Genomic DNA, 17,690 nt, shown 5'->3' with positions numbered 1-17,690 from the left:
ACAGTAACTGCAGTATAGTATCCCCACCTTGTTTTAACGTGGGTGGATTGTTTAGCTGTGCTAGGCTAGCTCCTGCCACCATCAACTAGTGCTTACAAAATATGATTACATTGAATGGCTATTGCTACAAAAGAAAATGATATGGCATATGATAATCACAAGTATGGCTAGATCTTTAACAATAATTCTCCACTGAAAATCTCAGGTCGGCGACCGCTGCTACGACGAGAAAATGTATGATGCGGCAAAGTTGCTGTACAACAACGTATCCAACTTTGGGCGGCTAGCCTCAACCCTGGTGCACTTGGGCGAGTACCAGGCAGCCGTGGACGGGGCCCGCAAGGCCAACAGCACCCGCACCTGGAAGGAAGTGTGCTTCGCCTGTGTAGACGGAAAGGAGTTCAGACTGGCACAGATGTGTGGCCTCCACATCGTCGTGCATGCTGACGAGCTGGAGGAGCTCATCAACTACTACCAGGTGAAACAAGAAGGATACGCCCCAAGAGAATATACAGTGTACATGCACAAACAGACAGTACATGACAGAGTCACAAATACACAGAGGGGAAAAAAGAGCAAAAACTGACCCTGAAATCTCCTTATATTCTATACCAGGGGTCTTCAATTTTTTCAGGCCAAGGACCCCTTAGCTGAGAGAGAGATAAAGCAGGAACCCCCACTACGTATTGTATAAAATTGTGTTGCAGATTAAACATTTTCATAGATTTCTGAGACAGCTTAGACTTGTTTGACAGCACTATCATCAGTGTGGGTTGTTGGTTTAATGGGTGTTTTTAGACATTGGACGACTTGAACCGTCAATACTTGGTCTGCTTTTCTTTTCACTCTACACCAAACCTCTTTGCTAAGAATAGCAGATCTACAAGCTCACAACGCCTCGCACTGCGAGGCATTGTGAGCTTGTAGATGGCTATTCTTGGCTAATGTTCGGGGACTGCCCCATCGTTCGAACTCCCGTTGGTCCGAACACCGTCGGCAGGTTAGCAACTCACCAGCGTTGGCAGGTTAGCTACTCATCAGCGTTAGTTTTACTGACGTTAGGGTTAAGGTTAGGGTTAGGTTTAGGCATAGTTTTACTGAGGTTAGGGTTAGGGTCAAGGTTAGGTTTAGGCATAGTTTTACTGAGGTTAGGGTTAAGGTTAGGTTTAGGTGGTCGGACCAAAGGGAGTTCGAACCAAGGACATGTTACCTAATGTTCCAGAATAGTGGTACTAGGGTTCAAGTGGTTAGTGTAGAAAAAATAAAGTTCTTATCATGCAAAGATTTGGAGGACCCGCTGTAGTAACTCTGAGGGACCCCCTGTTGAAGACCCTTGTTCTATACATTGTAGGTAAAATAAATACACACTTTACAGATGCTTACGCATAATACTCTGATTCTGTATGCTCTCTCAGGACCGTGCCTACTTCGAGGAGCTAATAACCATGTTGGAGGCAGCGCTTGGTCTGGAGCGGGCTCACATGGGCATGTTCACGGAGCTGGCCATCCTCTACTCAAAGTTCAAGCCCCAGAAGATGCGGGAGCACTTGGAGCTCTTCTGGTCTCGCGTCAACATTCCCAAGGTGCTGCGGGCAGCCGAGCAGGCCCACCTGTGGGCCGAGCTGGTCTTCCTGTACGACAAGTACGAGGAGTTCGACAATGCCATCATAACCATGATGAACCACGCAACGGACGCATGGAAGGAAGGACAGTTCAAGGACATCATCACCAAGGTTTAACATTTTTATCATTTACAGTAAATTTGTCTTGCTATAGTGGGTGGGTGTTCCCGTTGTTATTAATAGTTGCAATAGAACATGAACTGCAGAAAGCCTAGTAATTTATGGCGTGACTTACTGCCCACTTGAGATAGTTGAAGTAACTGTTGACTGATTGTTAAGTGGCTTTGGGATACACATGGTGAATGGATAGCATTTACACTTTGATACACAAAGTATTAATTAAAGTATTAATGAATATGGTGTTTGAATCTTTCTCATGACTCTTTTTTATTTTTTTATTTTCAGGTGGCCAATGTGGAGCTGTACTATAAAGCCACACAATTTTATTTGGAGTTCAAACCTTTGTTACTGAATGACCTGCTCATAGTGCTGTCCCCCAGACTGGACCACTCCCGTGCCGTCAACTTCTTCACCAAGGTACACCATAACCTCACTTCTCCTTAACTCTTAATACTTGAAATATATCGCTCTGACAATGTCTTAAAAAAAAACATGCACATGTGTCCACAGGTGAAACAGCTGCCTCTGGTCAAACCCTACCTGCGGTCAGTACAGAACCACAACAACAAGTCCGTCAATGAAGCACTTAACAACCTGTTCATCACAGAGGAAGACTATCAGGTGACCGTCTCTCACAGAACAACTTTGTGGGATAGTTTCTGGATTCATATTTTATCTCCCCTGTTTTGGGTCTTGTCATAATCATCTCATCCTCCTCTTAGGCACTGAGGACATCGATAGACGCCTATGACAACTTTGACAACATCTCGTTGGCCCAGCGCTTGGAGAAGCATGAGTTGATTGAGTTCAGGAGAATCGCCGCCTACCTCTTCAAGGGCAACAACCGCTGGAAGCAAAGCGTGGAGCTCTGCAAGAAGGACAAACTATACAAGGTGCCTGACTACCGTTTGCATTCTGCTACCTGCTTTTTAGTCTGTCAAAATGTTAAATGGGGGGGGTTGGCCCTTCATTAACCCTATCCATGCTTCTTATCCCACAGGACGCCATGTTGTATGCGTCAGAGTCCAAGGACACAGAGCTGGCAGAGGAGCTGCTGGCCTGGTTCCTACTGGAGGACAAGAAGGAGTGCTTTGCCGCCTGCCTCTTCACCTGCTATGACCTGCTGCGGCCCGATGTAGTACTGGAGACGGCCTGGAGGCACAACATCATGGACTTTTCTATGCCATACTTCATCCAGGTCATGAGGGAGTACCTCAGCAAGGTGAGTTCAACCATGTGCCCCTAATTAATTCTATTTATCCTGCAAATAAATAGTATAGCACAGTTATAGTATACAATCACCCTCAAATGCCTCCTTTGTCATTATCCTTTATGGGGTAATGTGTAAAAAACTTCTAAGCTGAACTTTTTTGACTTCTCTTCCAGGTTGATGAAATTAGAGAAAAGGTGAAAGTCAGTGTCTGTTTTTGTCTGTTTTCCAAGTTTGCTTAATTTTAGTTTGGAAGACTGCAGCCTGGAGTGTGCATGGGTTGTGTGGTTTAAGTTTTCCTGCACAATACACTGATGCTTTTTACCTGGAGGCACTCACCAAGTTAGTGGCCAGTAGCTCAGCCATTGGTGAACGTTTTAGGCTGAGGAAATCAAACAGAAGTGCAGAACTCTATTGAAAGGCTAGCAGTTTTCTTTTGTTGTCATTTAAGGAAGTGTCTGTGTTTGACCTGATAATGTAAACCAGTAGGAGAATGCAGAGGAGATGTATAAATGAATATCAAGGGCATAGTTGCATTTTTCTTTTTATAGAAAATGCATTTTTCCGAAATGGTTTAGTCATTTTTGGACCCAATTAATGAAAATGTTATTGTAATATATTGTCATCTTTTGTCGTCACTGAAAATTGCATTTCTTCACAGATGTCGACACTGCGCATTACAGAAAGGCTGTTTAGAAAATGCTAACATCTTAGCAGTAAATACTAACCATAAATGCATGGTCTAGAAATGCTCTTGTTTTTAAAACAAGCATGTTGTAAACCCTTGCTCATGAGCAGCAGCACTGAGCAGCTGGCAAGCTGTTTGCTGTTTATGCGTTGCTTTGTACGACTGAGCAGATGTAGCGAGCACCCCCCTAATGCACCTTGTTTTGCCTCTTGTTGTGCACATATTACAGCCAGCTGTTAAACTCAACCAGCATGGGATTCCTCTTCCACTCAATGAAGCCTTAGCTTGTTGAAAATCTGTCATCTTTTTAATATAGTGCAGTTAGTGCTAATGTATTTAGTATTACTTGGTGTTATGGAGGCTACTGAGCCTATTTCAATTGATAAAATTTAGCACCAAGTTCAATACATTTGTGTTTTGCATGCACCTGCCACACCACTGTTTCCTCCTACCAACTATGTTAGCTATGACATGTAGCTTTTTTCCCCCCCGTTATTCAGGGGTATCTGTTTATACTGTATGTTCTTATCTTCTGGCCTCAAAGCAAAGGACAGTGACATTTCAATACAGCGTCAAGTGTGCAATAGCTTTTAATTTATTATAATTGGTTCTGATGTTTTATGGAGGGATTACTTATGCCCACAGATGCATTGTACTTCAAACAAGTATAGTTTGGTTGTTGATAACCATCTTCCATACACCAACTTAACTTGAACTGTGTACTGTAAAGCAGTTACTTAGAACTCTCAATAGCTTTGCAGTGACTACTTTCAAAGGGGTCTTTCTTTTTCACAGGTTGACAAGTTAGAAACCTCAGAGTCCCTAAGGAAAGAGGAGGAACAGGCAACAGAGACACAACCCATTGTCTATGGTAAGAACTCTTCAACGTTGCACTTCACTGCTTCAGTTCATAACAAGTCATACTAACTTCGAATCCAGTGCAGTGTACTGTACAAATCCGGTGCAGCTATCTATATTCATGTGACACAATTTTGTCAATGGCTAAAACGTTGCTGGGTAAAGTGACTGTTGACTGCGCAAGGGTGTGTCACACACTGAAAATACGGAAGCGAATCTATATACGAGACGAGTTCACAACGCATCACAGCACTGAGATCTGCAATTTTCGTTGCACGTCGACACCTGTGCACTACTAAGTATAACTTGGGCTTAACCCCTTTCTGCTTTGTGTGCCCCGCAGGCACACCCCAGCTGATGCTGACAGCAGGCCCCACCAGTGTGCCCGTGGCCCCTCAGCAGCCCTACGGTTATGGATACCAGGCACCTGCAGGATATGCCCAACCCGCCGGCCAGCCAGGCTTCGGTTATGGAATGTAAAGGCCACACTGTGCAGGCTGGAGTATCCATCCATCTCTCCCACAGTCCTTCACCAGCCCATCATTGTATTCTACGCACCACAGGGAAAATTCCAACAAGCAATTATTTTTTTGTTTACTTTTTTTGCCTTTAAAACTGTCATGAAGGACTCTTTATTTTATTTCTCTTGTAAAATGATCGAATCACAAGGAAAAAACTTTTTCCACATTCCGTATTTACTAGATTATACATTTTCTTTGTTCTATTGTATTTGAATGGGAAATGGTTTATGTACAATGGGGGTGGGGGGGCTGTGGGAAGAGCAAGTCCTCTTCTCAATTAAAAAAGGTCTGTTGTGAAGCATCTGATTTGCACTCTGTAGTGAGAAATTAATGTAGAATCTTCATTTTGATGTGTGTGAGCAGCTTGTTCTGTCTGTAAAATGCATTTAATTATTGTATATTCAGAATTGGAGAGCTCCAATGTTCTTCTATATTTGAACATGAGACAGCCGCTTCTAATGATCGGATTAGAAACACTACATCATACAGGTAACGTCCCCATGCACTGGGAGGAGGGGGATCAGGAAAAACCAAGAGATTGAGATTATTTTAAAAAATGAATTCCAAGCCTTCCTTGATCCCATAGTTTTCATTCTTCCCACCAAAGCTTATCCAGTTGTACCCTGTAGAATGAGGTTTGGGTCTTTGCATTTACCTGTATCTTATGCTTTACATAATGTTTGTGTGGGACCATTCCATTTTAGAGGACATTGCTACAGTAAAGACAACCCTTGTTTTGTTGCTGTTTTCAGACCAGTGTTTGACAAAATGCTTAATTTATACTCCCTCATAATGACAAAGTATAAATCAGGCTCAACTTGCCCTGTGCCCCCTCTTTGTGCTGCGGTTTGTAAGCTGGATATGGTGTTCTAGGCCTCTTTGAGTGTACAGGCGGGAAAACCCAATAACTTTGATGTCCTGCTTAGGGTTTCTACCTATTTTTTCAGTTCATCCTGTCATATTTCTGAATAAAATTACAGGACTGTGGTAATTTGGATTTTTTTTTTTTTATCAAAGGCTTACATGTATACATAAAATCAATCATTAACTCCCTTGACCTTATATTCTTAAACAAATGAGTTTAGATTTAAGTGTGCACTTAAAAGATAGTTGATTTGTGCATAATCAGGATCATAATGAAACGGCGGTTTTGTTTTCCACTTAAAATAAAGGCTTCTTGTTTGTCAAGACTGACATTGTGTCTTTTATGATTGGCATTTTGTATTTACGGAGTAATGCTACTTGTGAATGATACGGTTGGTTCAACAGGAGTGTGGCCTTAGTGGTTTCACTAAACCAATAGGTTATTAGCCTATAGACCTCCAAAGTCCTGAAGTCACTGACGCTAGATGGCGCCATTACCCGGGATCACATTGTTATTTCTGAGCGGTGCTAACCACTCCTATGTCTGGCTTTGTGTGTATGTATGAGCACGGAACTGCATGTATGGAGGAGTGGGGGAAATAAGTATTTGATACACTGCAGATTTAGCAGGTTTGCCCACTTACAAAAAATGGAGAGGTCTGCAATTTTTATTGTAGGTAGGTATACTTCAACTATTATGAGAGACATAATCCAAAAAGAAATTCCAGGAAATCACATTGTATGATTTTTAAATAATTAATTTGCATTTCATTGCATGAAATAAGTATTTGATCACCTACCAATCAGCAAGAATTCTGGCTCTCACAGGACTGTAAAATACAAATTGTCTTTAAGAAGCCATCCTATTATACACATTACTTGTATTAATTGCATCCTATTGACCCATGTTTGAAGTTGTTACCTGTATAAAAGTCCCCTGTTCACAGTCACACACTCAATCAGACTCCAACATCTCCACTAGGGCAAGACCAAAGAGTGTGGTCCGAGTATTTCTGGAAAGATTATTGATACACCATGAGGCTTCTTAAAGATTTTTTTTACAGTTTTCAGTTTCTAGAATTCTTGCTGATTGGTAGGCGATCAAATACTTATTTCATGCAATGCAATTTCCTGGAATTTCTTTTCAGATTCTGTCTCTCATAGTTGAAGTATGGCTACGATAAATCTTGTAGACCTCTCCATTTTTCTTTTAAGTGGGCAAATCTGCAGTGTATCAAATAGGCCAAGGGCCAATTCTGAAATGAAAAAAACGTACGGTCACCTTGGGTGGTACCAATTTGTGAAGATATCATAATTGGCCCCTGGCCTAAAATACTTATTTCCCCCACAGAACGGCCCATACAAGGAGATATGCACGTGTGTCGTGTCTGATACAAATAGTTCTCAAGATACATCGGGGATACGTACAATGCATTTGCGCCCTTTATAGAATAACTAGTCTGGAACGATGCCCTTGGGGCAATGACAAGAGTTACGCAATAAGCTTTGTACCTGTCTGTCCGTATCCCTTTCATGCCTATATATGGAAATCTCTATCTGCCGGCGACTCTTTTATGCCCATTATGAACTTAAATCTCTCTGTGAGTCTTTCATGCCCATATATTATTTCTCAAATCCGATATTTTGGCCCGACTGCTCACACTGCATTTGCAATGACCAGATCGGATCTGTGTGTTCAGCCCTGTGTCGACATATCTGCTTTGGTTACTGTGGTAACAACATAGTCTCTGTGTTTTGCAAATTGTGAGCCCGCTGAAAGCGAGAACATTATGTTATATTTAAGTTCTCCTCAAAAATTACATCATTTATCAGTCAAGTTCTCCTCAAAAATGACATAACCTACATCATTTATCAGTCAAGTTCTCCTCAAAAATGACATAACCTATTACGTAACCTATTCTCCTCGACAGTACAGCCAAGTTCTCCTCGACAGTACAAAGGCAGTACAGTACAAAAGACAGTATAAAAGATGAGGTGCAACCAAAGGGTAGATCTTTATGCCCATACATGTTGTTAGATGCAAGCCCCCACTGTTTCGTAGGAACAGTATTTCTAGTTTTACTCTGACATTGCATATAGGATCTTGTGAACCATCTTCTGCCATGCCATGAGATCATGTCTTCATATATTGCCTTGCTTGTTCCTGTACATTTCTCATGTACTGAGACATCCTCCCAAAGTGCTAGGAAACAATAGTTCAGCAGATCTGATTCAGGCTGCCAGTGTAAATGGGGGCCCAAGAAAGGTTTTGGTGGTGTTACGTCAATGTTTATATGCAAAGAAAAACATCAAATTAACTATGGACCTTTAATGAAGCAGTTTCTAATTGTCATGATCTTATAAAAATAAAAATAGTCTGATTTCTTTTACAGATAATTTCAACAAGACATCAGTATTAATTAAGTTGTATAGTATAAGTTCTCGATCTAATAGAGTTTCAAGTGTCCAGTGACACGGTCAACTAGATCAGCAGGGCCTGGTCCAATTCCCAACACAGTGCGCGATCCTGGTGCAATCTGTGTCCTTCCGGCATCCTGGATGAGGCTGACGGGCAACCCCACCTCTTTGGCCTGGCGCAGGAGATCCAGCAAGCTGTCCTCATCAGGGGCCTTCACCACCACCTTGGGCTGACCACAGTATTCCCACTGTTTGAGCAGGTCCGGGTTCCTGCGCTGCACCTGCTTGTAGGCCGACACAGCAGCATGGGAGCACTGAGCCGCCACCTTCCCTTTCCCCATCTTCAGGTCATTTCGGACGACGAGAATCATCTTGAACTCGCCGCCTTCTCCCATGACACTGGCTTCTTCTGCTGCGCCCTTCCCATTCCCCATGGCTGCTGCCAGGCTTTTGGACGACCGGCCAATCCGGGCTCGTAAATGCCACCCAAGACCAAGTCCACAGCTCAATCCAGCTACAATTCCGAAGACCAAAGGGGAATTCAAGGCTTCCATAGTTCATGAACCTACACAAAAATAAAATGTTAAAGATATGTAATATTATCCTATGTTCATGACTAAAAAGGTTCAATGACAGTATGTAAGATGTTGTCATATATATATATATATATATGGAACGTTAATGTCGTCATAACATTTTTTTTTTTTTTTTTTTTGAACAATATACAATTTACAAAATATTCAGGTATTCAAATAGCACAAATAGACCATAAAAACATGACATACAGGAAAAAAAGAGACAAAAAACAACAATACAAGCATATTATCTGGTAACATTAAACAGAGAAATCGGGAAAATGAAGATTATACAAAGTTAAGAGTTTTACATTTTTTTTGTTATTTACTAGATCTAGTGATTTGATTAGAAGATTGAATTCCAATTTGAAATGGGTGAAAATAGGTGGGGATTTGGCGAATTTTTGCTTGTGAATAAAAAATTTGGCATAAAGAGTAATGAAATTAAAAATAAACTCCAGTTCGTCATTGTCTGGGTTGCTGTAGTAGCAAATGATGTCCTTGAGGTTAAAGGAATAATTTAAATTGACCGAATTGAAAAAATGGGCTTCTAGATCTGACCAAAACTTATGAGTGAGATTGCACAGGAAAAATAAATGGGAAGTCGTTTCTGGAACTTGATTACAAAATGAACAAGAGGGATCAATGTCAGCATAATATGTAGAAATTAAGCTATTTGTTGGATAAATGTTGGATATACAGTATTTATGGGGAAGGAGCCACGCTTTTTCCCAGTCAATGTCCAGAATATTAGATCTCCAAAAGAACTTCCCTCTTGGGACAACAGTTTTCCTTTTCTGTATCACCTGACGAATGTGACTGTTTGTACATTTTTTGTTCAAGAGATCAATTCCATCCAACATTAAGGAGGGTAGCGTAGTATCCCCTACATTGTAAGACAGATGGTTTTTTATCAACTGTACAAAACCATTAGGAATAGCATTAAACACAGATCTATATTCTCTAAAAGGAATTGGGAAGTTGTGCACTGTTCGTAGGACAACAAGTTCCCAGCGTTATCAAAGAGACACAGAGCATGGTTAATGTCTCTCTGGAACCACTTAGGCAGAAATACAGATTTTTTCCTTATTAAGATGTCACTATTATTCCAGAGTAAAGCTCTGTGCGGAGAAAAATTGTGAACATGTGATAACTTCCAAGCCAATAGTGCTTGCTGGTGGAATTTGGAAAGTTTAATTGGTAGTCTAGTTGGTGAGAAATTGCATTGTAATAGAAAAGAAAGCCCTCCCAATTTGTTAAAGATACAATTAGGTTTGAAAAAGAAAATAGAGTCTGGCTTCAGCAGGCACCTCCTCAACCAATTAATTTTAAAGGTATTAATAGTATCCTCAAAATCTAAAACCTCAAGACCTCCCTTCGCTCTAGGATTAGACAGAACATTCTTTTTAAGTTTATGGGGCTTGTTTTTCCAAATAAACTTCAAAAATGATCTATTTACTTCCATGGCAGTTGAAGCATTAACATACAAAGATAAGGCTAGATAGACAAAGCGAGAAAGACCTTCTGCCTTGGACAACAACACTCTACCCAAAATAGAGAGATCCCTTTGAAGCCAGCAATTAAAAATTGCTGTAGTCTTTTTTAGTCTGTTTGAAAAATTTAGATGTTGCCTTGCATTGATATCACGAGTCACATGTATGCCTAAATATTTATGTCGTCATAACATTGATGCGTCATATATGTCACTGTGACATGTCTGTCAAACTAAATATGGGGTCCTCCCTATGTTCCCCAGGTTCTATGTTCCCCATCTACCCTCCCAAAAAAAGGTTCAATGTTCCCCGCTCAACCAAAAAAAGGATCTATGTGCCCCACCCAAAAAAACTTGGTATACGTTCCCAACTCAAATGCAGGAAATGGTGGGACGTCACGTCTCTGGGCACTAAAGCCCGTATCAGAGTCGGGTCAGCGGTGGAAGGCTATCCACCGCGGTGTAGTGCCGTGTAGTCTTTTTGAGTCATAAAACTACAACGTTAACGCTCAAAAAGAATACACGGCACTCGACCCGACTCTGATACGGGCTTAAGAACATGTGGACAATCCTAATTTAGGTGCCCACATGTCAAGTTGTCCAGGTACTAGGGTTGCCACCTTTCAGAAATTGAAATAAGGAACACCTCTTCTGGGCACGCGGTGCGTGCGTTCCGTGCGCGTGGCACAGCCGCCGGCCGGCGAAGAAATGCAGTCCCAAACCCATGAAATGCATAGAATAGTTATAACTATAACACACAACATGGTATAACCTATATTGTATTTTTGCTATGTTTGATTTGTTCTTTTCTTATTTAAATAAAAAATGAGAACTTCCCCATAGGGGTGCTGTAACACCTGCAGCACCCTAGTTCCCATGCTGTTCCCACGCTCCTGCACAGTGGCCACTGTGCCAAAAAATCACATTCACTTTCTCTTTCAGCGGAGATGCGTGGAAGCAAAGAAAGTCACCACAGTTTGATTTGATCATTGCTTTAGTCAATTATGAAGGGATTTTAAAAATTAAAACGTCTCCATATTGCTTGGGAAGTCTACTTCGCAGAGAAACCGTGGCCTTTGCGATTCGCTGATCGCGGGATTTCACATCGCGATTTCAGTTTGAAAACAATTAACCAGATCTAGCACTAGTTCTTTTCTGCTTTTAAAGCGCACGGTGTGCATCTGCCTGGTGGAAGGAGGAAGTTCAGTGATCACTGACTGTAACTAGGCAACGGTGATTGACAGCGACATGCAGTGCATAATGCAGACAGGGGCCGGGCGGAGAGGAGAGGAGACGAGACAGTAGGCAGAGCGTAGAGCGCACCGCAGCGACTGCGAGCCGCCGCACAGGCGGTCCTTCGTGCCTCTCCCTCCTTTTGCTGTCTTTTCCTGTGTTTTATTTCATTCATTATTGTTAAATTCTGTGTTGAGGTTTGTGTGACAGACCTTTATGGGGCATTTGGTTAAATACGGAACAAACCGCGTTCCGTATTGGTTCAATACGGAACGCATCTTTTAATTGTCCAATACGGAACGATTCCGTATTATACGGAACGGGTGGCAACCATAGAGTATATATACCAGTAAGACTCCCTAATCGGGAGATAAGCGACCGTTGGTCGCTTATCTCCATAAATAGAGCAAAAATGTGTTTTTCCAAAATCTTCCTGATCCATGTTGTTGACATGAGTGTAGACATACTGTGTAGTGATTTTCGTGATTTTAGGGCAAAATCTGAATCGGCCTCATGGTGGCGCTAGAGGGCCATGTGAGAAATGAGGGGTGGGGTCTCCTCGCCGCCAAGGCGGACGAATAGGTACCGGCCCCGGCTCTCCCGGTCGCTCCTAGCCCGAGTTACGGCATTTTATGTGAGCTGCAGTGGCAGGGGGTCCTCCACTGGGGGCGCCACCACTTTTGCATCCGTTCTGGAGCACCAGGAGTGGGTGGTCCCCGGGAATGCCCCGTGAGCAGCCCCGTTGGGGTGGTCATTTGGTCATTTTTGCACATTTGGTAATTTTTTACACCTGGGGGTCCCCCAGGGACCTGGGGGTCCCCGAAACTCCGGGGGTCCTTGGAGGTTGTAGTTTGGCAGGCAAGGAGTGTGTGTGCAAAATCTGGCATGGATCGGGGCAACGGTTGCAGAGATATGAGCAGGGCAAAAGTGTGACGTGTGACGTGTGACAGAGGGAGTGACGGAGGGAGTGACGGAGGGAGTGACGGAGGGACAGCCGGTGGAGGTTTGGATAGTGTGCAAGTAACTGCGACCTATGGTCGCAAAAATAGAGAGCGGACGAGCCCCGCCCCCACTATCATTTCAATGCAAGTGCTCAGTGGCGTTTTGAAGCAACCGCTACGTGCTAGCATGTAGCTAATCCAGGTGCATTCTGGGGGAAAGTGGTCTCTATTCGAGACCACAAATGACGTCACGCTGCTCTCCGCTCACAGGAAGGATACCCTGGTAGTGGGGCCAACCCCCCAGAATGCACCTGGATTAGCTACATGCTAGCACGTAGCCGTTGCTTCAAATCTAGCCCTGGGTTCTGGGGGCTTGGTGGCAACCCTACCAGGTACCCACGTCCCTACTAGTGCCCATGTCTCCAGTCTCCACCCCTAAGTGCTTACTCGTACTGGTGCCCACATGTCCCTAGTGCCCCCTGTCCCACAGTATTCGTAATTTCTCCCCATTATGTGTTTAGAGTTGTTATTAATAATTAGAAATCTATGTTTGCTACATTTTTGGATGAACGGGGAACACAGAACCTTTTTGTGGGGGTAATAAACCCTTTTGTAAATCCCGCCCCATTCTGCCCTGTTACTATGATGGGACATTAACCCTGGGCAGATTGTTTTTATAGTGGAAGTGGATGGGATTTTTTTTCCCTTCATAGCCTCATTACAGCTATATAAAGTACCAAAGGAAAAACACCTAGGTGATATTAATAAAAAGGGAAGACAAAGGTACAGTAGTTACATTGCAAAACAGGGGGTTTACCCGAAAATATATGTTTTAATGTGTTTAATCCCAGTGGGACAGAATCCTCTTTGCAGATTCTTTTATAGTGGAAGTGGATGGGATTTTTTTTCCCTTCATAGCCTCATTACAGCTATATAAAGTACCACAAAAAACACATCTACGTGATATTAATAAAAAGGGAAGAAAAAGGTACAGTAATTACATAGCAAAACAGTAGTTTTCCCCCGAAAAATACATGTTTTAATTAGTTTAATCCTCTGGATCAGAGATAGAAAGAGAAGCGCATTGCATCTTGGGTACTAGGAAGAGGACAGAGAGAATGTTTCTCCTCACATAATAGGCTGGCTTTTCGTAATTCTGCCCATTTAAATTATATGTACCCAATCGTGACTCTTAGACCATTGATAAGGTACATGTGAACTAGTTTGTTGAAGCTTATTCGTTATGATGAGCGAGATCGCTTGACGCTTGCCGTCGCTATCACCGTACCGGCCGATCTCCGTGTCGCGCACTGCGGACAGTTTTTGAAAGCCTGAAGCAACATTCTCCACTGCACAAACTCCACCCCCGATAGCAAAAAGTGAATGTTTTTTTCTGGTTGGCCAGTCAGGGAGTCTCAGGGACCAATCAGAAGGCTGACAAACGGTCTATTGGGGAACATAGAACCTGCATGGGAACATATAAGACAGTCAGAAAACAAAATAAAAAATAAATGGTATTTACAGTAAAAAAAAAAATCACACCCGTGTGAAGTGGAGCTGTGTGTGTGTGTGTGTGTGTGTGTGTGTGTGTAGATCATGTGTACCGATTTTTGTGACATTTGAAGAAAATATGTAGGAAAAGGAGCAAAAAGTGTGTTTTGGAGAAAATTCAAGATGGCGGAAAATCTATCCTGGCGCAAATGGGCGTGGCCTATATGGGGAGATGCGTCTTGACCCAAGGAATCCAGGGAAAAAATAAGTTTAATTTTCCGATCTACGGTTCAAGAGTTACGGGGCAAAACGTAAAGTGGGCCGTTATAGCGCCACCATGAGGCCGAGTGATGTAATTATTTTTCGATTCATTCTTAAAATCATTATGAATCTCCTCTCCGAGGTTTGAAACTGTAGCTCCTATGGTTTACGAGAGAAAAATACTTGAAAGTGATTTCTTGCATTGTCCCATTATAAGTCAATGGGGACAATTAAGCGTCGTTTTTTGCCGATTACGTCGGCATGGTAAGGCGGATCGGAACGAAAGGTAATAGAACACCATTCCCGGCCGAGCCGCACATTTTGATGTATATATTGCGCGAGTGGCGTAAATGGTGCGGCACTAGTTACGCGCCGAAGTCAGGCTACATACAGACACACAGACAGACACACAGACCCACACAGCCACGTATAGGGAGCTGCACACAGCTCCAAAAAAGGGGGTCAGGGGAGGTGAGGACAGGAAAAGGACTGCTTGAATACTTAGCAGTTCGCATAGTAAAAGCACAGGACAGTAACAGCTCAGATACAATTCTACTAATAGGATTTAAACCACAAGAAAGCACAATGGCTTGTTTACATTGAGATCCTTTTGTACTAAATTCATAGAGAATTCAATTCATATCAGGTTGGTAAACCAAATGTTTTAAAAACAAAACATACCTGTGTGTGTTGGTTAGCCGGCTAGGATGAACTTTTCATTACCACGCTCCCTCCTTCCCTCCTCGGTCCCTTACTGATGACGTAATTGACGTCAAACATCAAACACTTTCTGACCACATGGTCACGTTGGATCACGTTCACACAAACAGACAACAAATCAAAATGTTTATACACACACTAACTCATGTTGGAACGACATAGCTTTTAGAGACAACTGGATTTCAACATTGTAATATGCAAAGTGAAATAAATAAGTATTTAATGACCAGTCCAGAGCAAGGGGTTACGCTGTAACATCGCTGTAAAGAATTATCCATGATTTGTAACTGGAGAATCACGTAAACCTCGGAGTTAATTAACACCAAGGATTTTACAGCGTAATATCGCTGATCTTAGCATGAATTGCACCTGCTCTGTACTGTACAGTTGCACCTGCCCCTGTAGGCTAGTATACTGTGCAAGTTACACGCCATAGTTGGACTTGCAGTTAATATGCGTGGTGTCTGCGTCCTCTGCTGCACAGGCTGCGGTGTTGTATGACAGCCCTGGTGGTGAATGAAGGTAAGCAAGGGAAAGAATGGAGCGTGTGCAGTGTCATGTTGTGATTAAGTTAGCACACGAATAGGCCTATAAGCTATATTTATTTGTCATGTCCGTCCCACCATATAACTCATGTCCTTACCTACTACCTAGCTTATTTGCTTTGTGCAAGTGCACTGTCTAGGTATCGCTGGCTGGCGCTGTGTTTGACACCTGGCGTCTGGTGGATTGCATTTGTCATTGTTTCTGTAATCTTTATTGATGCACTGCACGAGCCAGTTTTACCAGAGGCCTAATGAATTGACATTCAGATGCAAGACAATGTAGGGGTAGATAGATCCTATGACACAATAATGTTCCGCCATTTAGTCCCTTTGCTACTTGATTTTTGTGAGAAACACTCAGAATGGAGGGGGGATGATTGATTGATTCATTCATTCATTCATTACTTTATTAGCAGTTTGCAAAAAAGTACAGTTCAATACAAGGTCTGCTAATAGTCCGGAGGATTGAGACCAGATTTTAGGTGAATCGTTCACTTTTTCATTAAAGTATGAACCTTGTCCTTGGTATACTTGTACAGTTTGGGACCCTGGACATTTTCAGATATGGAGCCATTTCAAAAACTCTCCCTGGTGGCCAGGGCAGCCATTTTACTTTCCACCATTTAATTACCAATTAATGTATTTTGCATCTTAACTCCTGAGCAAAACATGATTATACAGAATAGGTAATGTCTACACCTATGTTTTGATGGCCAAGGATTCCATTGATATCATGTACATCATCATAAACTGTTCAGGTGAATAGTTATGGTAAATTTGGTGATGTGTGAGGTACTCTGCTGTTTTTTTCCCCAACATTTTTCACTTTTTCATAAAAGTATGAAACTTTGTACACTTGTACAGTTTGGAACTCTGAACATTGTCAGATATGGATCCATCGCAAAAACGCCCCCTGTTGGCCATGGCAGCCATTTTTGTATCCACCATTACCAGATATTGTATTTTGCGTCTTATCTCTTGAACCATACATGATAATACAGAATATGTAATGTCTACACCTATGTTTGATGGTCAAGGATACAATTGATAATGTGTACTACATCATAAACTGTCCAGCTGAATAGTTAATGGTCAATTCAGAGATGGAAATCACAATATTTTGCATCTGAGTAGAGTTTTAGAAATGTAAACCCTTGCAGCTGATAATACAGTGAGAGCAGAGCAATATTCAATATGACAATAACAAAATTGCTTTAAATAATGTATCACAGACAAAGGTTTATTTCAAAGATTTTATTTCAGAAATAGTTTGTTTTGTTGTTGTTAGAACATTGGTTTCATTGTCTTGTTCAAAATGATTTCTTAAGCACACATATTTCATGTTTTTTTTTTTTTTTTTTGGCTAGTATTGATTTCATGTTTCATGCATGTTTTTTGACTGACTGATTGATTGATTGATTGATTGATTGATTGATTGATTGATTGTTGTTGTTGACGATCTAGCTAACCATCGTCAAAGAAAAGGGAAAACCAGCGCTCTGCTCTTGATAGATTACGTTGTTGATGAAAATGAATCTCTTCTTCCATCTTCACTGTCTCCTCCACATTGACACAATGCTGTGCACTACTTTAGCATGTTTTGCCTGGCAGCCTTTCTTGCAGCCACAACTCAAGAGCTCAAGGAGGGATAGGTTGCCTGTGGAAGAATTGACCGCAATGGTCTCCAATCAAGTGGGTTCGTCCAACCCCAGTCTGTTGGAGATGGCATAGCAGTGTTCTCCTTGGTACACTGCATCTTTGAGGTGCTGCACCAGTGCATCCTTAGTTGGGGTATATGCTCCATCCGTCTCAGGGCAGGAATTTCATGGAGGCCATGAAGGCCATGGCCGGCGTTGCCCCTCAGTTTGGCGTGATACCCGGACTCATTTTTGAAGCTTGTGATTGACCGTGGCAGAGGTGCACCAAAACCTAAACCTATCCTTAACCCTAACTCTAACCTTAACCTTAACCCTAACTCTAACCCTAACCCTAACCCTAACCTAACCTTAACCTCAGTAAAACTAACGCTGGTGAATGCTAACCTGGTGAAATGCTAACCTGCCGACGCTGGTGAGTAGCTAACCTGCCGACGCTGGTGAAAACGAGCGCTCTATACCGTTTCTCCAGTGGG

The 17,690-nt window shown here is 42.3% G+C and overlaps 2 protein-coding genes across 2 annotated transcripts in view; one reads left to right on the top strand and one right to left on the bottom strand.

The window, feature by feature from the left end:
* cltca (clathrin, heavy chain a (Hc)) overlaps positions 1-6,213 on the top strand; it is a 49,763-nt gene extending 43,550 nt beyond the window's left edge. Inside the window, exons 23-30 of the mRNA XM_080749794.1 lie at positions 206-478; positions 1,416-1,733; positions 2,028-2,159; positions 2,253-2,363; positions 2,465-2,635; positions 2,743-2,964; positions 4,436-4,511; positions 4,842-6,213. Of these exons, the coding sequence (XP_080605920.1) occupies positions 206-478; positions 1,416-1,733; positions 2,028-2,159; positions 2,253-2,363; positions 2,465-2,635; positions 2,743-2,964; positions 4,436-4,511; positions 4,842-4,978 (1,440 nt within the window). The 3' untranslated portion in view covers positions 4,979-6,213. The remainder of the gene's footprint in view (positions 1-205; positions 479-1,415; positions 1,734-2,027; positions 2,160-2,252; positions 2,364-2,464; positions 2,636-2,742; positions 2,965-4,435; positions 4,512-4,841) is intronic.
* A 2,108-nt stretch (positions 6,214-8,321) lies between these two features.
* On the bottom strand, positions 8,322-15,105 carry ptrh2 (peptidyl-tRNA hydrolase 2). Its single transcript, XM_080748780.1, has 2 exons — positions 14,976-15,105; positions 8,322-8,866 (listed from the first exon to the last, which is right to left on the bottom strand). Exon 2 carries the CDS (start codon positions 8,853-8,855, stop codon positions 8,331-8,333), a length of 525 nt encoding a protein of 174 aa, XP_080604906.1. The 5' UTR covers positions 8,856-8,866; positions 14,976-15,105; the 3' UTR covers positions 8,322-8,330.
* Positions 15,106-17,690: the final 2,585 nt, after the last annotated feature.

This window comes from Nannobrachium achirus, assembly GCF_963921795.1.
Source record: "Nannobrachium achirus genome assembly, chromosome: 19".
Taxonomy (NCBI): domain Eukaryota; kingdom Metazoa; phylum Chordata; class Actinopteri; order Myctophiformes; family Myctophidae; genus Nannobrachium; species Nannobrachium achirus.
Note: the sequence above shows the minus strand (reverse complement) of the source record. Positions and strands in the feature narration are given on the sequence as shown.